Source organism: Oncorhynchus tshawytscha, unplaced genomic scaffold (assembly GCF_018296145.1).
Source record: "Oncorhynchus tshawytscha isolate Ot180627B unplaced genomic scaffold, Otsh_v2.0 Un_contig_15856_pilon_pilon, whole genome shotgun sequence".
Taxonomy (NCBI): Eukaryota; Metazoa; Chordata; class Actinopteri; order Salmoniformes; family Salmonidae; genus Oncorhynchus; species Oncorhynchus tshawytscha.
Window position 1 is genome coordinate 148220 of NW_024609428.1, and position 21626 is coordinate 169845.

Here is a 21626-nt window from a genome sequence, read left to right on the forward strand (position 1 = left end):
AAATCTCCCTTCCCAAGGCTGTGCTGTGGAAATGCAACGACCTGTCACCTTATTACTGTACAAAAATACTCTCTAGAGGAAATATACCATCTCATCTGACCTCATGTAGGTTTACTGTATCTATCTCCATCTGTCCATATGAACACAATGGTGTGTGTGTCAGATCCTCCTGGTATCCAGCTACTGTTCACTAAACAACAGTCTGTCATTCTCAGATCCTCTCCTGGTATCCCAGCCTGGTCAGAACGTGTTCACGAAATATGTACAGTCAATCAGATGTTTCACAGAAGCACATGTTGTTTTATGTGTTGCTACATGTTCCCATGGTTCATTAAAACGTTGTGATTAGTGCAGCATTGAGTCTTGTATATGTTCAAACTTTCTATCATTGCTGCTATGAAGGGCCCGTGTAACATATTGACCTGTTGTTTATGTGAAACTATTATTACTATTATTAGACTGCATTAATCTAGACTTCCTTTCATTGGAAAGAATGTGATTAATTGGGACGTATATAGGGCCTATGACGCACTCATTCTGTATTCTCTCTTCCAAAGGCTAGCATGATGATGGACATGTAGTAGGATACAGTGCTCTCTTGAGTCAACTTGAAGAACTGCTTGCAATATGTAATCACAATATTTACCCAGCAGAGGGCAATGTTTACTCGATTACAGGTCACAGACCCACGGCTATGATCATGTTATTTTTCTGCAACGTGTCCTGACAATATTAACCTGTAATTCATATATATATATATATATATTACATACATACATACATATATATTATACCGGTCAAAAGTTCAAACACCTACTTATTCAAGGGTTTTCTTTATTTGGACTTTTTTCTGTACACTGTGACTATTTTCTATACACTGTAGAATAATAGTGAAGAAATCAAAACGATGAAATACACATAATGAATCATGTAGTAACCATAAAAGTGTAAAACAAATCAAAATATATTTTATATTTGAGATTCTTCAAATAGCCACCCTTTGCCTTGATGACAGATTTGCACACTCTTAGCATTCTCTCAACCAGCTTCATGAGGTAGTCACCTGGAATGCATTTCAATTAACAGGTGTGCCTTCTTAAAAGTAAATTTATGGAATTTCTGTCCTTCTTAATGCGTTTGAGCCAATCAGTTGTGTTGTGACACGGTGTTTATGTGTGTGTGTGTGTGTGTGTGGGGGGGGGGGGTACACAGAAGATAGCCCTATTTGGTACCAAAAAACAAGTCCATATTATAGAAGGAACAGCTCAAATAAGTAAAGAGAAATGACAGTCCATCATTACTTTAAGACATAAAAGTCAGTCAATCCAGAAAATCTCAAGAATTTTGAACGTTTCTTCAAGTGCAATCGCAAAAACCATCAAGGGCTATGATGAAACTGGCTCTCACGAGGAACTATTGCCGATCCCTGTATCGGCGAACACTAGCCTTTATTATGGGGGACAGGTTCGACTATCTTCGTGATCCCCGCCCAGGTCACATGTTTAGAAAGCTTGTCCAGCTGACTGATAACAACATTGCAGGCCGGTCGCTTAGGTAGCAGTAGGCAGGGTGGAGAAGCACGCCTTTACAACCAACTGTTTAAAAACATTTCTGTCAACAACCAGAAGCTACCTTTAACCAGTTGGTTTGCTACATCACTTTTCAAGTATTTCAACTTCAGGGTAGTCCGAAATCGTACTCGTCGAGCTTGGAAAGGGGGGAGGCTACCAGCGAGAGGCAGCTTTTAGACTTGGTGGAGAGGGAAACATTCGCTATATCCTCGGACTGAACATGGCAATGACCCTCATCCAAGCCTGCCGCAGTCTAGCTCTCTCAACATGGCTGCTATCCTTTTGCTTCGTGCATTTGCTGTGCCTGGACTTTACGGTGGCGGAGAAAGAAGAATGGTACACCGCGTTTGTCAACGTTACTTATGTGGATCCCGTGACTTCAGAAATCAAAACAGAGAAGACTGAGTGTGGAAGATATGGCGAGCACTCCCCAAGAAAGAAGCAAGAGGGCAAGTGTTGATGCCTTTGCTTTTGCAAGAGAGACAAGCTTGCGACCCGAACGCTAAGTATCCCCTGCCTTATCAAAACAATGCTTGGATGGCGTTGATAGCTGCGGGGAATTGTACATTCAGAGATAAAATTCGCAACGTCGCTGCACTCCACAACGCATCTGCAGTCATAATTTATAACGCGGGCTCCACTAATATCAACGATACCATAACAATGCCTCATCAAGGTAAACTACAATTTCAGGGAGAAATGCATCATACTCATCAATCGTACATGACTGTATGCGATGCACTCTATCACTTGTATGAGACACTGTACTTGTCACTGTTGTGACTTGGTGACAGTTTACAAGTGCTCTGCCCTCTTATCATGTCGTTATGTCAATGGCACACTGTTTTAGGCTGTTGAATACTGGCAATGCAATCATGTCAGTAAGCCACAAGCTCAAAACTGTCAAACTCACTATTATATATTGAACTAATCAACAAAGAAGCACATTGTTCATTTGATGCACATTGTCCACAAAACTAGATTTTGGATTTTAGGCCTACTTGTTAAGGGAATAGGCCACTTGCAGTCCTCAAAAATATATATGTTGATATTATGCTGCATAGCCCATGCATGAACTCACCATGACCCTCAGCTGTTTATTTTCCACCCAGCTCATATAGACTATTGATGCATTTTCCCTGACTGCTTAGGATAGATCAGTCAAGCTCTGATACTACACATTCCCTATACATTTTAGCCTATATCTAATTTGAATGCAGGTCTAATTCTCTGATTCTGAACTGGGCCAAATGTTGAGTCCGGGGTTGCATGGTACTGGCACCAGACCAGGCTGAGGGCTGTTGTGTAAGCTAAGAGTTCTCCTGTAATTTCTCTCTCTGGCTCATTCTTGACCGCATCAAAATCTGACCTCACCTCGCTCCTGTCCTTCTTAGCACTGACAACTGACCAGGTGAAAGCCAGCCTCATGATGAGCTTCCACCATTATTGTTTTCACTTGGCAGGTATGTTCCAATCAGTGCAGATGAAGGGAGATGAAGAGACAGATTATTATTATTTTTTACAATTTAGAGCCTGTCTCTCCTGACCTCACCCTGAGCCATGTAGGAAAGAATCAGGACAAAGAGCAGAGGGGGACAGGAAAGCCAGGAGGATTTTAGTTTTGGGTGGACAAATATTAATGAAAGAAGGATTTAGCACAGTTATGATTTCAAACCCAAAATGATTTAAATTTTGGGTTGTAAAACTGCTTTGCAAGAGATCCAAATGGCAATCCATATTTTATTTTAGGTTTATTTATCTAAGAACAAATTCTTATTTTCAACTGCCTGTTGTACCTGGGATTTGAACTTGCAACCTTCCGGTTACTAGTCCAACCACAAGGCTACCCTGCTGCCCCGGTACAGCCTCTGTCAACTTAGTGTGTGCATTAAAAAAAAAAAAAAATGGACCTTTATTTAACTAGGCAAGTCAGTTAAGAACAAATTCTTATTTTCAATGACTGCCTAGGAACAGTGGAGTTAACTGCCTGTTCAGGGGCAGAAAGACAGATTTGTACCTGTCAGCTCGGGGTTTGAACTGGCAACCTTCCGGTTACCAGTCCTTCTGCTCAACTCTAGGCTGTCGCCCCGTGTGTGTGCATGTAGAAGAGTGTTTGTTTGTTTTCGTAAAACCTACCCAATTCAATGGTGACACTGAAGTAACATAAATACTCTTTGTGTATTAATGGGGTCGACAGACTAATTCAAATGTACTAATTGAGTCATCTCTGTTTAGCCTTGGCTTGAACATCTACAGAAAGTGGCGGTTACTATGACACTTTTCTTAGACATCTGATTTCGTGGCGTGCTTTTAATTGAACTATCACAGCGTAGTGATGGGTGGACATGTTTAAGACGAGCCAGCTTGGAGAGTCTGTCCATGGGAATATCTGAGTCAGCCATCCCCCCAAGCACATCCAATGGACATTTTAATCAGTTGGGTATGTTATCCCTCAGTCGAAGGTGTTTCCGTCTGGTCCGGGTCCAATAGTGGAGCCAGCAGTGAAGGCTTTAACAGAAAAAACTGGTGTTAACTGGCTGCCAAGTTTCCACTGTAGACTGCTCTCTTTCATATCTAGGCTGGTTAGGCCACCCCAGCTCTGCAAGTGACAGTTTGGTGGTGGGCTCTGGCCACTCTAAACTCTTGCACCATCGTTGCAAAGGAAAAGCTCTTAGGAGAAACCTAGGGTTGCAGCATCTTATGAGTCCGTACACAAAACACCCTCCTCTCCTCTCTATCCCTGATCATCCATACTAGAGGTCTCCCACATTATGATTTTTCACATGCAGTAGTCTTCATAGTCTTCATATACAGTACCTTGGAGACCCCTTGACATTTTATTAAACAGCCTATCACAAAATGTATTAAATCGTTTGATTTTTTTTTTAAACAAATGAAAAAAAGTTTTTAATTTTTGTAAATTTATAATGTAAAAATACCTTTTTTTATTTAATTAATTTGCTATGAGACTCAATGACAATTACAACAATTGATCATCCTTGAGATGTTTCTACAACTTCATTGGAATCCACCTGTTGTAAATTCAATTGATTGGACATGATTTAAAGGCACACACCTGTCAATATATGGTTCCACAGTTGACAGTGCATGTCAGAGCAAAAACCAAGCCATGAGCCACAAGGAATTTTACATAGAGCTCCAAGACAGGATTGTGTTGAGGCACAGATCTGGGGAAGGGTACCAAAACATGTCTGCAGCATTGAAGGTCCCCAACAACACAGTGGCCTCCATAATTCTTAAATGGAAGATGTTTGGAAACACCAAGACTCTTCCTAGAGCTGGCCACCTGACCAAACTGAGCAATCAGGGAGAAGGGCCTTGACAGAGCTCTAGAGTTCCTCTGGAGATGGAGAACCTTCCAGAAGGACAACCATCTCTGTATCACTCCACCAATCAAGCCTTTATGGTAGAGTGGCCAGACGGAAGCCACTCCTCAATAAAGGCAAATGACAAGGTTCTCTGATCTGATGAAACCAAGATTGAACTATTTGGCCTGAATGCCAAGCGTCACATCTGGAGGAAACCTGGCACCATCCCTGGGAAGCATGGTGGTGGCGGCATCATGCTGTGGGGATGCTTTTCAGCAGCAGGGACAGGAGACTAGTCAGGATTGAGGCAAAGACAAACGGAGTAAAGTACAGAGAGATCCTTGATGAAAACCTGCTCAGGACCTCAGCCTGGGGTGAAGGTTCACCTTCCATCAGGACAATGACCCTAAGCACACAGCCAATACAATGCAGGAGTGACTTCAGGACAAGTCTTTGAATGTCCCTGAATGGACCAGCCAGGGCCCAGAATTTAACCTGATCGAACATCTCTGGAGATACCTGAAAATAACTGTGCAGCGACGCTCCCCATCCAACCTGACAGAGCTTGAGGATCTCCAGAGAGGAATGGGGGAAAAACTCCCCAAATACAGGTGTGCCGAACATGTAGCGTCAAACCCAAGAACACTTGAGGCTTTAATCGCTGCCAAAGATGCTTCATGAAGTACTGAGTAAAGGGTCTGAATACTTATGTAAATGTAATATTAACATGTTTTTTAATATAAATTTGCAAAAATTCTAAAAACCTGTTTTTGCTTTGTCATTATGGTGTATTGTGTTTAGATTGATGAGGGGGGAAAAACGATTTAATCCATTTTAGAATAAGGCTAATGTAACAACATTTTGAAAAAGTCAAGGGGTCTGAATACTTTTCGAAAGCACTGTATGACTGACGTGTGTGTGTGGTTGCCCACATGCGTTTTGAGCTCGGCTACACTCCTTTGTCTTTACTGTAGCTCTGTTTACTGAGACAAATCATGTTAATGGATTGAAACTAAACGAACCATGTCTGTGTCTTAACACAACCTGACTGTGCGACTGGTTTGACGACGTGCTGTAAAATGTAGCACCCTCCTTCACAAAGGTTATACACTACCTGTCAGCCCAATCACCCTGTTAGCACGCTGCCAAACTGCATTAGCCTGCTGCAAAAGCACTGACACACCACCTCCAACCAGTACAGAGTGGTGTCTGTCTGTATGGGCATCCAAGCTGTGCAGGTGATCGGGTTGCATGAGGGTTGGCATTAATGGAATGGTTACCATTGCTGACGTTTTGCCTTCTTTTAACTGAGGATTACGCCATGTGGACTAAAACAGGTCATTACATTCATATAAACCCCTTTGTTCACATTCACTGGCAGTCTCTGACAGATTCCAAGCCCTATCTGCATCATCTCCTGGACTGGACAGTGGCGTGCCTGCATGCTGGCTCCTAATGGGGAAGTGAGGAGAGATGATGGAAGGCACTACCAGATGCCTCAGACACATGGGGCCAGCCGAGGAGAGGGGTTTGGGGGTTGGGTGGCCACCCCTGGCGAGCTCTCTGAGACCCCCATTGCGTCCCTCCCTGCTTGGCTGGCACAGCCCATGAGATGTCTGTTAAGGCGTCAGCATTCTTCAGCTTGGCTGGCGCTGAGCTCGGCTAGGTGAACCGAACAAGTGTGCTTGTATATTACCTTAAAAGACCTTCTTTTGAAAAATTTGAAAAAAGCGGCAATAGTATTGTTTGTCAATTTTGAGACGCCATAGCCAGTATGCACTTCTTCAAAATAGTCCAAATTAATCTAAGATAACTCAAGAAATCTGTTATTCATTTTGAAGATTTTGCTGAGGGGATCTTAGTCTCGCAATTTTACATCTAAGATGTTAGATGTTGTCTCTTTTTTATTTTATTTTTTGCATGAAAATGAGTCATCTCTCGTTGAATGACAACAAAGACTTTATTGAAGAATCCCTATTATTGACCAATCACCGACAAAGGGGTGTACGCTTCGGCTACTGACTTCGGCTTGCCTCCAAAGAAATTGTTGTATGCCTGAACAACTGAAGTGAACAAAAACGTCACAAAAAGTCGACATTATATATGCACTAACTCTTCCTAACTATTTTGTCTGGGAAGCATATGGATACGAGCCACACCACACACACACACACACACATACCCTTCCTGCTGAGAGGGTACATCGGGCCGGAAGTCCCTGGGTACCTACGGAAAAGAGGAGACTGTGCTATTTCTGGGGCTGCTAAGACTCATACTCCCAGCCCTGAGACGAACAGATAGAGATGGGGGAGAGAGAGAGAGCAATGATGAGGAAAGGGAACTAAAAGAAAAAGCGAGAGAAAGAACAGTCCTCCTCTCGGTGAGCCAACAGAAGTGGACTGTATCGGCCAGGGTAACCGAGAGCCAAGAATCTCGTTCTCTCTCTCTCATCTTAATTAGGTTGGCCCCACCTGTGACAAAGAACGCATACAAGGCCTTTTTGTATGAGAACACTCAGACCTCTGTGTGGACAGGACACATATGAATCCTATCAGGGCTGATCTTTATGAAAGACTAGACATTTGCAGTCTGGCTTTTATATGGAGGGAGAGCGACGTGGAAGACATTTTCTGAGAGCTGGAATTAATCACTAGATTTCTGTATGACGTGGCTCCCTTCCTCTGCCAGATCCTTTGTTTTTCTTTCCTGACCATGGTTTTTTAGGCAGTTATTTTGTCGGCTATCTTGGCTATGCAAATTTCGGTGGCTACATGTATTAATTATTTGATCTTTTTATGCACATTTCTGCTGGACAGACTAACACCGTTGATATTGAATGAGGATTTGTGCTGTTTAATTACAGCTAACCAAATACTATTATCCACTACACAGCAGGTTATGCTGCCCTCAAGGCTGCTAGCAAAAGCTAATCCTCAGCAGCACTAAACAGGTTAGCGCCCTTCCTCTAAAAATCAACTGCTCACTCACTCTCTATTCCACCTGGCTTGCCTTATTATGCACCATCGTGGCTGATTATGCACCATTCTTGCTAAAGGGTGTCCACAAAGAGGAGAGATTTTGGTCCAGTTCAGCCTCTGTCGGGCCATCGGTTGATATTACACACTGCTTTGATTTTTAGAAGCAGCTATTTCCGTTTTCTTGTTCTTTCTCTCTTTCTAAATGAAATGGATTCGCCAACTACTTGCAGACAGTGGTGATAACATGTGTATGACATCTTGCCCCTTGTGGAATATCTTTGTGTCTGTATTCTTGTCACCTTCATCTGGGTTGTAATTTCTAGCCTGGTCCAAGATCTGTTTGTTGTGTCTTGCTAACTCCTATGGTTATTGATGTGACTATGACCATAGGAGTTTAGGCCTAAACAGATCGAGTTTCAGTCTATGTAATCCAAAATCCCACACAGATGGTAAAGATGGCTAAAACCTTGAGTCTACTCTGCACTACCTACTTTAGATCTCATACTTAACAGCTGAAGCATGGCCAGTGTGCAAAAGCAGCTTTGCAGACATAGAACTTTGTCAATGTGTTCCCTTACCATGGCCATATTGTTCTCAAGGCTCATAGAGGTGAAGAAGTGAATCCACTCCTTGAGGCCATGTGTTGCTACTAATCTTTTGTCATCCATGTTGGATTTTTTATGCATATCAGTTTTTTTTATGCATATCAGTTGAGGGTTATCTGGTTAGGTTAGCAAGCCCATGATGTTTTTTTGAAGCTGTGTAGCGTTTGTCAGGGTGTAGGGCTCAGTGTTAACATAATAGTATTAGCAGCCGTGAGATCTGTTTACCGTGCACACACAGCCTTGTTTTCAGTCGGTGATTGTGCCGCTGATTGCATTAAGAGTGGCTACCGTTATGTATGAACAAACCACGGTGCTGCTGCAATGCTCTTTGCCAACTTCTGTCGGCTAATTCAGCCAACTTCTGTGTGTGTGCGCTTGATGGCATATAGGCCTATATGTGACGTCCTTGGACCTAATACATTGTGCCTTGCTGTGTGTAAACCCTATTTGCAGGATAACACAGTAGCCTCCAGCCTACTACCCATTGTGCACTGTTACGTCACAATGTGATTTAGGTTCGTCTATGCCAGGACATTGGCTCCGGAGCTCTTCGTTCCTGATGCGCTTATTTCGTTAGACTGCTATGTATTATTAGATTTAGTCTACTCGTTTTAGTTTTTTGGAAACAATTAGGCAATCTGAAGCCGAAAAAAAGCACACTGCCAGTAGCACCTTTAAGCCTATGAGAAAAAGCTTCCAAACGGCAGCTTTTGGACCCATACGAAGAGTTGGGCTAATACAGATTATTATTATGTAGATTATCTGTTGATCTGCTCTCTTTTCTCCCCATAAACCTGTGGCTGTATGTCTCTTATGACGAACTAGTTACATATGGAGATTTATGAGCATAATAATGCATTGCGCCTTTCCCATATGAAATGTGTGCTGTCCATGGGGATCAGTCCCTGCGTCACACACATACCTCGGGGTTTATTTCAGGATCGCGGCATGAAACTGGGCGCCATGGCGACCGACCGAGTACAGAGAAACGAGTTGTATTCTGTCTCCTCCATCTCTTCCCTCTGTCTTTTGACCACCCTCTTTCACCCACTCTAATTTGACCTAATTCTCACTGTTAGACCCGTACAGATGTGAGTCATGCAACTCTGCCAAGGAAATTTGCATACCGTGCATGCCGTATCTCATAGGCAGCTTGTGAGTTTCAGGTTTGGGAATCAGATTTTCACCAGAAAAATGCACCTTTATAATAAAGCATTCCATGCATCATCATATTTGCAGACTTATGTAAAATAGCCTACTATTCCTAATGTGAAGAGTTGATTGGATAGTCGTAATTTAGGCTAATAATATAACTTAATCATTGAATGCATGGCTGTACTGTTCTTCTTTCTTTGCACAGGAACATCTTGGCCTTTTATGAACACGTCATGCAATTCTACTACACTTTGTATGACTGGAGACATTAGCAGAATCTTTTTAATACGATAAAAATGACAAAAAGTAGCCTACTCTGCTGACACTGACAAACAGATCAATTAAAACGATGTTGTCTGATCCATCTAATCGTCCTATGAGAAGGGTAGATGCATACAATTATGACGTTCATCTAACCTGGCGGAGAAATTATTGTCCAAAACTAACGTTCAAGTAGCACATACCCAACCATGAAGAGTGAATATGCGCACTCACCGGGAATATGACTGAAACTTTCGGCTGGTGCTAATAAGAAAGGCTATACTGTTCACTCAATTAAATTGAGAATTTTGATAACTAAAAGACAGATTAATCTTTTCATTGTCTTTTCTTTACAGCAATAGACATTTGCATTCCAAGTTATGTTTTCCTTCAATTGGATTTTGAAATATTGCGATATGCCTGTCCGGGCTTCTACTTTTCACTGACATTCGCAACTCAGCAATCATCTATGTGGCTATTTGCCAGGCGCTGCCCAAATTGCGGCGCCTTCTGACTGTAGGCAATGCGTTTTTACATTTTATTTCACCTTTATTTAACCAGGTAGGCCAGTTGATGCCAAGTTCTCATTTACAACTGCAACCTGGCCAAGATAAAGCAAAGCAGGGCGACACAAGCAACAACACAGAGTTACACATAAACAAACATGCAGTCAATAACACAATAGAAAAGTCTAAATACAGTGTGTGCAAATTAGGTGAGGTAAGGCAATAAATAGGCCATAGTGGCGAAATAATTACAATTTAGCAATCAAACACTGGAGTGATAGATGTGCAGAAGATGAATGCGCAAGTAGAGATACTGGGGTGCAAAGGAGCAAAAAATAATAATAATAACAGTATGGGGATGAGGTAGTTGGATGGGCTATTTACAGATGGGCTATGTTCAGGTGCAATGACCTGTAGGCTAATTTGACAGCTGGTGCTTACAGTTAGAGAGGAGATATGAGGCTTCAGCTTCAGTGATTTTTGCAATTCGTTCCAGTCATTGGCAGCAGAGAACTGGAAGGAAAGGTGGCCAAAGGAGAAATTGGCTTTGGGGGTGCCCAGTGAAATATACCTGCTGGAGTGCATGCTACGGGTGTGTGCTGCTATGGTGACCAGTGAGCTGAGATAAAGCAGGGCTTTACTTAGCAAAGACTTATAGATGACCTGGAGCCAGTGGGTTTGGTGACGAATATGAAGTGAGGGCCAGCCATCGAGAGCATACAGGTCGCAGTGGTGGGTAGTATATGGGGCTTTGGTGACAACTGATGGCACTGTGATAGACTGCATCCAATTTGCAGAGTAGAGTGTAGGCTATTTTGTAAATGACATCGCCGAAGTCGAGGATCGGTAGGATGGTCAGTTTTACGAGGATCCACAGCTTATATGTTTTTAAAGAAGCTAATGATCCTCTGTGGCCAAATCATGCTTTCTGGTGTAGTAGCTTATTTTTTAATTGTTTTATTAATGTCTGTATCGACAGGAGTAAGATAATTAGGCTATATAATTTTGCCAATTTACATTAGGGGAAGCTTAGCTCTTAGCCTTATGGTGCGCCCGACTGTCGTATGCCAATTTTTGGCGGTTTTAAATCCGCATTTGTTAGTGAATATATTTCAGTCTCTGGAGTAAAGTCCAATGTTCCTTTTCTAATCCGAATTCATTAGTGAGTGGGTTGACGGAGTCATCCATTTTTGAATGCCTTGCTGCTTGCTTTGTGTCTTTCTTGGGCTAAAAGTTTTGCAGCTACTTTTATTTATTCAGTCACAGCTTTTTCCAACCTGTTTTTGTCTGTTCTGCAGTTATAATATGGTGTTGCTTGGTGCCAACTTTCTCTCTTTTTCTTTCTCTCTCTATCCATCCCCAGGGTATGGCGATATAATGGCCTTGGCCACTTTCAGACCTCCGCCGAGGTATCCCACAATGGCCTGTGGCTGGCCGGGCTGCCTGGCGGCGGTGGTGGCCGAGTGAACGAGCATCTCCTTTAGAAATTACTGATAGATTGAGTGAAGAAGTGAAGCACCCTGGGGCTTCTGTGTTCCTGTGGCTCCGCACAGACGCCACGGTAACAAGGCCGCAGAGTACTAGAGGGAAATGATGTCACCGAGTTCCAAAGGCTAATGAGTCACTTAGGCACTTGACGACACAGACATCATCCCACATCAATGTGTGGCTGCAGATGGAGTGACCATGAAGTGTAATCTCTTGTCTGGGATTTTAAACCACTCAGACACCTCTGATAGGCTATACTTCCTATCTATCCTCTCACCTCACCTCCCAATGCTTCAGTCAGTGGTTAAAGTGTGTCTGAGACAGGTAGGCAGTACATACTGTAGCTGCAAGTTAAGGCACTCGGAGTCTTGCCTCACTGAAGCTTTTGGCCTGCTCCTTATGAACGTGAATGGCGACCATTTTGAAATCTTGAGGGATGTCGATTGTGTTTATTTAGTGTGTTAGCTTAGGACTTAGCCTACTTGAAGGATATTTTATCACTGTAATTTTAATTTTCTGTGTGAAGAAAGGGTGTATTGAAGCTCTAGTATCTTTTGGTGTGACGGTTGAGGATTTTGTGAAGTGTCAGGTCACAGGCCATAGGGAGAGGGGCTAGATGAGAGGTGAGGATGAGAATAATGTCTGGTGGGAGGCCCTGTCAGAACTTGCTAGTTTCAACTCTGAAAGAGTTAACTGAAGTGTTAAAACACAACGTGTTAAAGTGGCACTTCTGTTGTCCATGACCTTGATAACATTCAACTCAACAACCTTCAACTCAGTTGTGAAAGTGTTAAAATATCCTACAATTTTCCACTCTGTTGACTATCTGGTGGTGTGAACTAATGCCTTTGCTATGAAATTATGTTCCCTTGTAGAGTGTCTGGGGGGTGTTGTACTTTGTTTGACCCTAAATGAGCTACCGATCAAACCTTTTTAGTGGCAGCTGGGCCTGACCTAATTGTCAATTGGACTGTGTTATCAAAGCGGTCTGGTATTGTGACACCAGGGATGTGAAATGTTCAAAACGTTGTTGATAGAAATGTCAGCTAATGAACAGAGCTGATATGATTCCCTACTCTGTGACAGACAAATCATTTCTGTTCAACAGATACGTTCTAAATCTGTAACGTTTTCTCCCTTCTGAACAGGGCCACAGGGCTCTGACCCAGACATGGAGAGTCAGGGGTTTGTTTTGTTAGCTCTGCGTCCTGTCTCTGCCTGAATGAACTCCCAGTAGGCTAGCCTAATGCTAATTACTCACGGTGTTCTACAGACAGTGTTCTGTGAATACAGGTTATTTATAGTTTAGCTCAACCCTGATACACAATAGGGGTCTGATACCTCCACAGAGAGGTTTCAAATCCCATACAAATGAATGGGATCTAATGAAGCCATCAAGGAGCAATTAAAGAGCCACATGCACTCCCACAGCCACATGTTGCAGATCTCTGTCCTATACAAAAAAATTTACATGAATATGAATATGGATGTGTAGGTTGTCTCAACAGATCCTTTATTAAGTTTATTTCCAATGAACTACAACATATTTACAGTAGTTGGTTGGATACATTGTTTTTTCACTATTATTTTTTATTTTTTTACCCATTTTTCTCCCCAATTTCATGGTATCCAATTGTTTTAGTAGCTATAATCTTGTCTCATCGCTACAACTCCCGTACGGGCTCGGGAGAGACAAAGGTTGAAAGTCATGCGTCCTCCGATACACAACCCAAACAAGCCGCACTGCTTCTTAACACAGCGCACATCCAACCCGGAAGCCAGCCGCACCAATGTGTCGGAGGAAACACCGTGCACCTGGCAACCTTGGTTAGCGCGCACCACAGGAGTCGCTGGTGCGCAATGAGACAAGGATATCCCTACCGGCCAAACCCTCCTAACCCGGATGACGCTAGGCCAATTGTGCGTTGCTTTGACCTCCCGGGTCGATTTCTGACAGAGCCTGGGCACGAACCCAGAGTCTCTGATGGCACAGCTGGCGCTGCAGTCACACCACCCAGGAGCGCCCTTAGCAGGCCTGAGCAGGAGGCCTGGTTGGATACATTTTGTAGCAGCTGACTTCTTGACTCCTACCAGCCTGGTGTTCACACAACATTTGGTGTTGGGCACTGTATTTTCTAAATCACACATCTCCAAGAGGCCCGTTTAGACATTTTCTCTGCTCTGCTCTATAAATGTCTTCCGTTTGCAACTTTTAACAAACCGGATAAGTATTTGATTGACTTTACCAACGACTGCTCTTCTTTTTGTTCACCTGGAAATTCCTATTCCAACAGGTACGGGGGATATCGTGGCGATCATGATTCCGGAACCCAAGGGTCGGGAGATCGCTGCTCTACTAGAACGCAACGTCACGGTGACCATGCACATCACCATAGGAACGAGGAACCTTCAGAAGTATGTGAGCAGAACGTCGGTGGTGTTTGTCTCCATCTCCTTCATCGTCCTGATGATCATCTCCCTGGCATGGCTCATCTTCTACTATATACAGCGGTTCAGATACGCCAACGCTCGCGACCGCAATCAGGTACAGTTCACTGTTCACTGTACAGACCCCCCCAAATAACAATAACGAGGCTATATACAGGGGTACTGGGTCAATGTGAGGAAATGTGGTTGGTTACAATGCTAACACTCACTGTCTGAAGGGATTATAACATTAAGACATGGTTGGTAATGTCATCCTACTGTATTTCAGTGTGTCTCTGATCACACACAGGTTGTCTGCTACTATATACAGGGGGTACTGGGTTAATGTGGGGTCAATGTGAGGAACATAGTGAGTGTAGCATTGTAACCAACCGTCTGAAGGGATTATAACATTAAGACATGGTTGGTAATGTCATCCTACTGTATTTCAGTGTGTCTCTGATCACACACAGGTTGTCTGTTACTATATACAGTGGTTCAGATATGCCAAAGCTCGTGACCGCAACCAGGTATGGTATGACCGTAATGGCAGCGTAAACTAGCAGTTTGACCACAGTATGAACATACTTTTCGATATCTATATGTAGAGCAGTTGCTTTTCTCTGAGGTGATTCGTCTACTCTAAACCTTTCTCTGCTTTTTCCATTCAGAAATGAAGGCCAAAATTAAAAATAGCGCGACAGCTGGGTTTGCTAGTGGAAACCTGTTGGACCGTCAACCATGTAGTCCTGTTGGACTGTGTAGTCAATGCACACACCGTGGCCCACACTTTTACAAAAAGGTGCAATCTAGAACCTTAAAGGTTTCTTCGGCTGTCCCCATAGGAGAACCCTTTGAAGAACCCTTTTGGTTGCAGGAGAATTATTTTGGTTCCAGGTAAAACCATTTGGGTTGCATGTGGAACCCTTTCTACAGAGGGTTCTACATGGAACTAAAGGGTTCTTCAAAGGTTTTCCTATGGGGACAGCTGAAGAAACCTTTTTCTAAGATTGTCCGATGTTGACACAAATGTCACAGACAACCACATGGGTTGTCAAGGGGAATGGGTACCATGGTGACAATTTTTGATTTTTCATACCTGCTGGAGTTGAATTATGATTCACTCAAGAACTCGCCAGGCCTGAAACCACAAATCTGTTCTCTGTTGATGTCACAATGACTTTCCTTGATGATTGATTGAGAGCAGCTGTGGGCAGTGGCCTGGTCTGATGCAGTTCTTTTCCACAGTGAGAGTAGACCTAGATGACGAGGTTTAACAGCCTACCTCTCTCAATGTCTCTTAGTATTTTTATCATCCACTCAAATCTCTCCCTCCCTCATGCATTTAGCTCTCTATCGCTCCCTCCCTCATGCATTTAGCTCTCTATCGCTCCCTCCCTCATGCATTTAGCTCTCTATCGCTCCCTCCCTCATGCATTTAGCTCTCTATCGCTCCCTCCCTCATGCATTTAGCTCTATCGCTCCCTCCCTCATGCATTTAGCTCTCTATCGCTCCCTCCCTCATGCATTTAGCTCTCTATCGCTCCCTCCCTCATGCATTTAGCTCTCTATCGCTCCCTCCTCATGCATTTAGCTCTCTATCGCTCCCTCCCTCATGCATTTAGCTCTCTATCGCTCCCTCCCTCATGCATTTAGCTCTCTCTCGCTCCCTCCTCATGCATTTAGCTCTCTATCGCTCCCTCCCTCATGCATTTAGCTCTATCGCTCCCTCCCTCATGCATTTAGCTCTCTATCGCTCCCTCCCTCATGCATTTCTCTCTCTTTCCCTTTTTTCCCTCACAACTCAGTGATTGAGCTCAGCCTGTGTGTTCTCCCTCTGGTCATGCAACAAGGGCTTAACTGTCAGCTCCCTCGCTCATGCATTTATCACTAGCGACTGTTCATCCGGCCGTGTTAAAACATTACACAGCCTCTCAGAACGTCTCCTTCAGATCTATTAACCAGTGATTTGGTTCAGATGGAGACAGTGCATCTCATGCCTTTCTCTCTAGACGTGTCCATTCCTTGCCTTGTCAGCGGTTATGGATATATCAGGAAATTCCAGACATTCTTTTCTCTCTTTTGGGTTGCCAGGTTGGGTTGCTTATCTTTCCCCCACCTTCTTTGTTATCTTTGATCTTCTATGAGCAGAGACGCCTCCCTCATGCAGAAGGCCAACAGCAGCCAAGAAGGCCAAATACGAACCATCAGGAAAGGAGACAAGGTACACCTGGCTGCGTTCTTTACTAACCTCTTCTATGATGTTGGATAAATGTGTTCACGAAGGTTGTTATGAATGATACTCCCACACTCATGCAAGATTTCATGACTGGTTTCATGAAGGGGTTATGAATGCCTTATGTATAGACCTTCTTCAAGTAAAGTGTTTACAAAACCACCTATTTAAGTAGCAGTGATATGGTTCTAAACCGAAGCGAACCGTTTCCTCACGCTCCTGCTAAGCGCAGCATTTGGTAATGAACTTCCATCAGCCCAATGATAATGACTGACTCGTTTTTATTTTCTGTGTGTGTGTTTAAATTTGAATGAAATTATACAGGCTGCATGGCTAGTGTGTGTGTGTGTGTGTGTGTGTGTGTGTGTGTGTGTGTGTGTGTGTTTAAATTTGAATGAATTATACAGGCTGCATGGCTTTTGATCCGCTCTGCTTTATTCACCTTCCAGGAAATGAAAAGGAGACTAGACAACCAACCAGTAAATGGTCTCCTGTGTGTTTGGTGTTCTAGGAAACGGAGTCTGACTTTGACAACTGTGCTGTGTGCATTGAGGGCTATAAAGCGAACGATGTTGTTAGGATATTGCCGTGCAGGTACGATAGGCCTCTCCCATTTCTCAGTGTAACCAGAGAGAGCAGACCATTACTATCATTGTCTCCTATAGATCATGTGTTGCAGTAGGTCTATTGGGAATGATTGGTAGTCATTAATATGCCACAATTAATTTACTGTTCTGTACCTGAGAGCATATGTAGAGCATGGTGAGTGATGCTATGTTACCAAGGAGACTGTTACTATGGATGACATCATCAAGGCTGTGCGTGTTCGTGTGTGTGACTCTGTCCTCAGGCACATCTTCCATAAAAGCTGTGTGGACCCCTGGCTTCTGGACCATCGGACCTGTCCCATGTGTAAAATGAACATCCTCAAAGCGCTGGGAATACCAGTAAGGAGGTTCTGTCTTTCAACATCTATCCATCTCTCTTTCATTCCCAACCCTGGAGAGATTTTTATTTTTGAGTTTTTGATCCTGGAGAGATTTTATTTTGGAAAGTTTTTGTTTTTTGGAAAGTTTTTGTTTATATTTGATTGATTGATTTCAGCCCAACTTTGACTGTGGAGATGACATTCCGCCAGACTATGAGATGTCAGTGGGAGGCCCGCCCACCAACGCAATCACAGGGGCCAGAGACTTCACGGTGAACGGGGAGGAGAGCTCGGTGGTGCTGGACATGGTGGACATGGACAGGACTATAGGGCTGCCTCAGGTCTACCACGACGCCCACGAGACACTACCACAGGCTGGGGACAGCCGACACATCGCCAGCAGTGAGTATAGACACACACCTATGCACCTACACACACATCTGCACATCAACACACACACAAACAAACATATGCGAATCAACATACACACATATATATACGCATATACAGTGGGGCAAAAAAAGTATTTAGTCAGCCACCAATTGTGCAAGTTCTCCCACTTAAAAAGATGAGGCCTCATCATAGGTACACTTGAACTATGACAGACAAAATGAGAAAAGAAATGCAGAAAATCACATTGTAGGATTTTTTATGAATTTATTTGCAAATTATGGTGGAAAATAAGTATTTGGTCACCTACAAACAAGCAAGATTTCTGGCTCTCACAGACCTGTAACTTCTTCTTTAAGAGGCTCCTCTGTCTTCCACTCGTTACCTGTATTAATGGCACCTGTTTGAACTTGTTATCAGTGTAAAAGACACCTGTCTACAACCTCAAACAGTCACACTCCAAACTCCACTATGGCCAAGACCAAAGAGCTGTCAAAGGACACCAGAAACAAAATTGTAGACCTGCACCAGGCTGGGAAGACTGAATCTGCAATAGGTAAGCAGCTTGGTTTGAAGAAATCAACTGTGGGAGCAATTATTCGGAAATGGAAGACATACAAGACCACTGATAATCTCCCTCGATCTGGGGCTCCACACAAGATCTCACCCCGTGGGGTCAAATTATCACAAGAACGGTGAGCAAAATCCCAGAGCCACACGGGGGACCTAGTGAATGACCTGCAGAGAGCTGGGACCATTGACAGTAACAAAGCCTACCATCAGCAAGGGCATTGAAGATGAAGCGTGGCTGGGTCTTTCAGCATGACAATGATCCCAAACACACCGCCCGGGTAACGAAGGAGTGGCTTCGTTAGAAGCATTTCAAGGTCCTGGAGTGGCCTAGCCAGTCTCCAGATCTCAACCCCATAGAAAATCTTTGGAGGGAGTTGAAAGTCCGTTGTGGCCCAGCAACAGCCCCAAAACATCACTGCTCTAGAGGAGATCTGCATGGAGGAATGGGCCAAAATACCAGCAACAGTGTGTGAAAACCTTGTGAAGACTTACAGAAAACGTTTGACCTCTGTCATTGCCAACAAAGGGTATATAACAAAGTATTGAGAAACTTTTGTTATTGACCAAATACTTATTTTCCACCATAATTTGCAAATAAATTCATTAAAAATCCTACAATGTGATTTTTCTGGATTTTTTTTTCTAATTTTGTCTGTCCTAGTGGAAGTGTACCTATGATGAAAATTACAGGCCTCTCTCATATTTTTAATTGGGAGAACTTGCACAATTGGTGGCTGTCTAAATACTTTTTTGCCCCACTGTACATGTAACACACTCTCACACACCTATGCTTTGGTTCCATCCCAGCACTAACAGAACTTCTTCAGCTAATCTGTACTTCCTCAACACAAACCAGTGAACTCACACCAGAACACTCCCCCATACCTGTCATGTTCAGAGCTGTGCTATGGTGGGAAATAAGAGGAGTACTGTATTCTGAAATAGACCACAGTGTCCTCTCTGTCTCCACCAGAACAGAGAGTAGTTGCTCTCTCTAAGAGACCACAATGTCCTGGTTCTTCACATGTGCGTCCACAACAACACCCTATTACCTATATAGTGCACTATTTTTGACCAGGGGTCATAGGGCTCTAGTCAAAAGTAGGGCACTATATAGGTAATACGGTACCATTTCAAATGCAGCCTTGTACTGGCGTGGCTTAGCTAGCCCAGAGCTGCTGTACTGGCGTGGCTTAGCTAGCCCAGGGCTGCTGTACTGGCGTGGCTTAGCTAGCCCAGGGCTGCTGTACTGGCGTGGCTTAGCTAGCCCAGGGCTGCTGTACTGGCGTGGCTTAGCTAGCCCAGGGCTGCTGTACTGGCGTGGCTTAGCTAGCCCAGGGCTGCTGTACTGGCGTGGCTTAGCTAGCCCAGGGCTGCTGTACTGGTGTGGCTTAGCTAGCCCAGTCCCTGGCCAGAGCAGGAGAGAAGGAATAGTGCTCCCTTTTTTCCAAGTCACAAGCTAACCCAAATGCATTGGCATGGTTTACATACGTAGCATCAGAGTATGTTTTAAGGTTGCGGTGCTTGCTATTAGCAACTTATTAGCATAAGGCACTACAGCACTGAGCCATTGATAGGCACATTGTGTTTTTTGAGGTAGCCTGTTTGTTTAACATCTGGTTAGCACATGGAACTTATTAGGCGGTGTGTGTGTGTCTGCCTGCAGTCGGCTCGGAGAGTGGGGCAGGAGTGTGTTGACGCTGGCGTGGCCCACTTCCTGTCCTGCCCACCGTGCTGAAATTCCACCTGCAGTTGGCGGGGCCTCCGACCAAAACGCTCGCCTCTCGAGTCAGTTGTGCCAATGGAACAAGTTACTGCTGCCTTTGTGACAGAGTCTTATTAGCTTCCTGAGGCCTCTACTGTACCTTAAAGACCTGGGAAACACTTTGGACAGCGTCAACCTGCTGAGCCCCTTCAAAACATTAGAAAACTAGGGAGAACCTTGTACTTTTTTTTTTTTTTTTTTTTTTATCCCTCCCTCATTCCCATAACACAAGCCGACTTCTTGCGCTCCCATGAATGCCAGTCAATGTTCTACCTTCAAGGTAGTTGAACACTTTTTACACTGAGTTTACATGCCTGTATGTCCTTCAACTGTGCACAGCTTGTCCCCTTTTCGAGCCTTGGCATTGCTTGTCACACCTACCTTTGTGTTAAATATTCGCTTTCTCGGTTCCATCCCGGAGCGTATTCAAAATCCCCCACCTGCTGTTTATTTTAAGCCCCAGGATGGATCTGCGATGTCAGGGAGAGTGATTTGTGGGTTGCGCAAAACGCAGAGCCCAATCGGGCTGAGTCATTGCTTATGGAATGGCATGGCAGTACTGCCACTCTAGGCCTTTAGCCTTATTGTAGTCTGGCTGTCACCAGCACGATAGCTTAATGCAGTATAGGCAGTAAACAAACTTGGCGCACACTGAGGGGGGGATGCCATTTGGGGTAAGGAGAAAGAAAGCTCCAGGCCCATATTCACAGTGTCTTCGAAATAGGAAGGCTGTACATATAATGGTATTTACCACGATCTAAACTGCAAAACTGATCCCTAGATCAGTACTCCCCTCGAAGAGTAACGCCCTTAGGGGTACACTACTAACTAGGAGGAGTTAGCCAGCTGACTTTGATAAACAACCAGAAATTACTTTCTGGTTCAGTGAGGAAAGCTACGTTTAGGGATGTGTTTTGGTTGTTGGCTCCAGTAGACCATGCCCATTTCAAGTTTATCTTTATAAAAAAAACTATAAAGATATTTCAGAATATTCAGGCAAGAAGCTGGCTAAGTCCTTTGAACCTGCTTTGCATTATACCTCTCTGATTTGAAGTGACAACCAGCAGAGCTGTTCATGTTGAGTCATACAGGACAAATAAGCCTCCTGGAGTGATACCTAAGTGCTCCTGGTCTTTCCTACCTGATATAATTGTTTGATCTCCCTAGTGATGTTATTATAAGATGCTCCTGCAGCTCAAGAGTCTGCTCCGCCTGGTTTCAAAGAGGATTATGATAAGAGATGCGTGTGTGTGTGTGTGTGCGTGCGTGTATAAAATAGATGATGAGATATGTGTTTGCATGTCTGCTAGAGCCAGTTCAGTGCTGCTACTGACTCTCTCCTAATGCAAGCCTTAACCTCGTCCTCTCACATTTTCTCTCTGTCTCTCTCATCAGGCTCTCTCTCTCTCTGTTC

The 21626-nt window shown here is 43.8% G+C and overlaps 1 protein-coding gene across 1 annotated transcript; it reads left to right on the top strand.

The window, feature by feature from the left end:
- Positions 1 to 1392: 1392 nt before the first annotated feature.
- On the top strand, positions 1393 to 17930 carry LOC112238069 (RING finger protein 150; the record flags this gene model as incomplete). Its single annotated transcript, XM_042315264.1, is given in 7 exon segments — positions 1393 to 1999; positions 2002 to 2247; positions 14188 to 14443; positions 16472 to 16544; positions 17068 to 17150; positions 17407 to 17503; positions 17661 to 17930. Coding segments are annotated over 7 exon segments (1233 nt in total), but the record flags the coding sequence as incomplete, so codon positions are not given.
- Positions 17931 to 21626: the final 3696 nt, after the last annotated feature.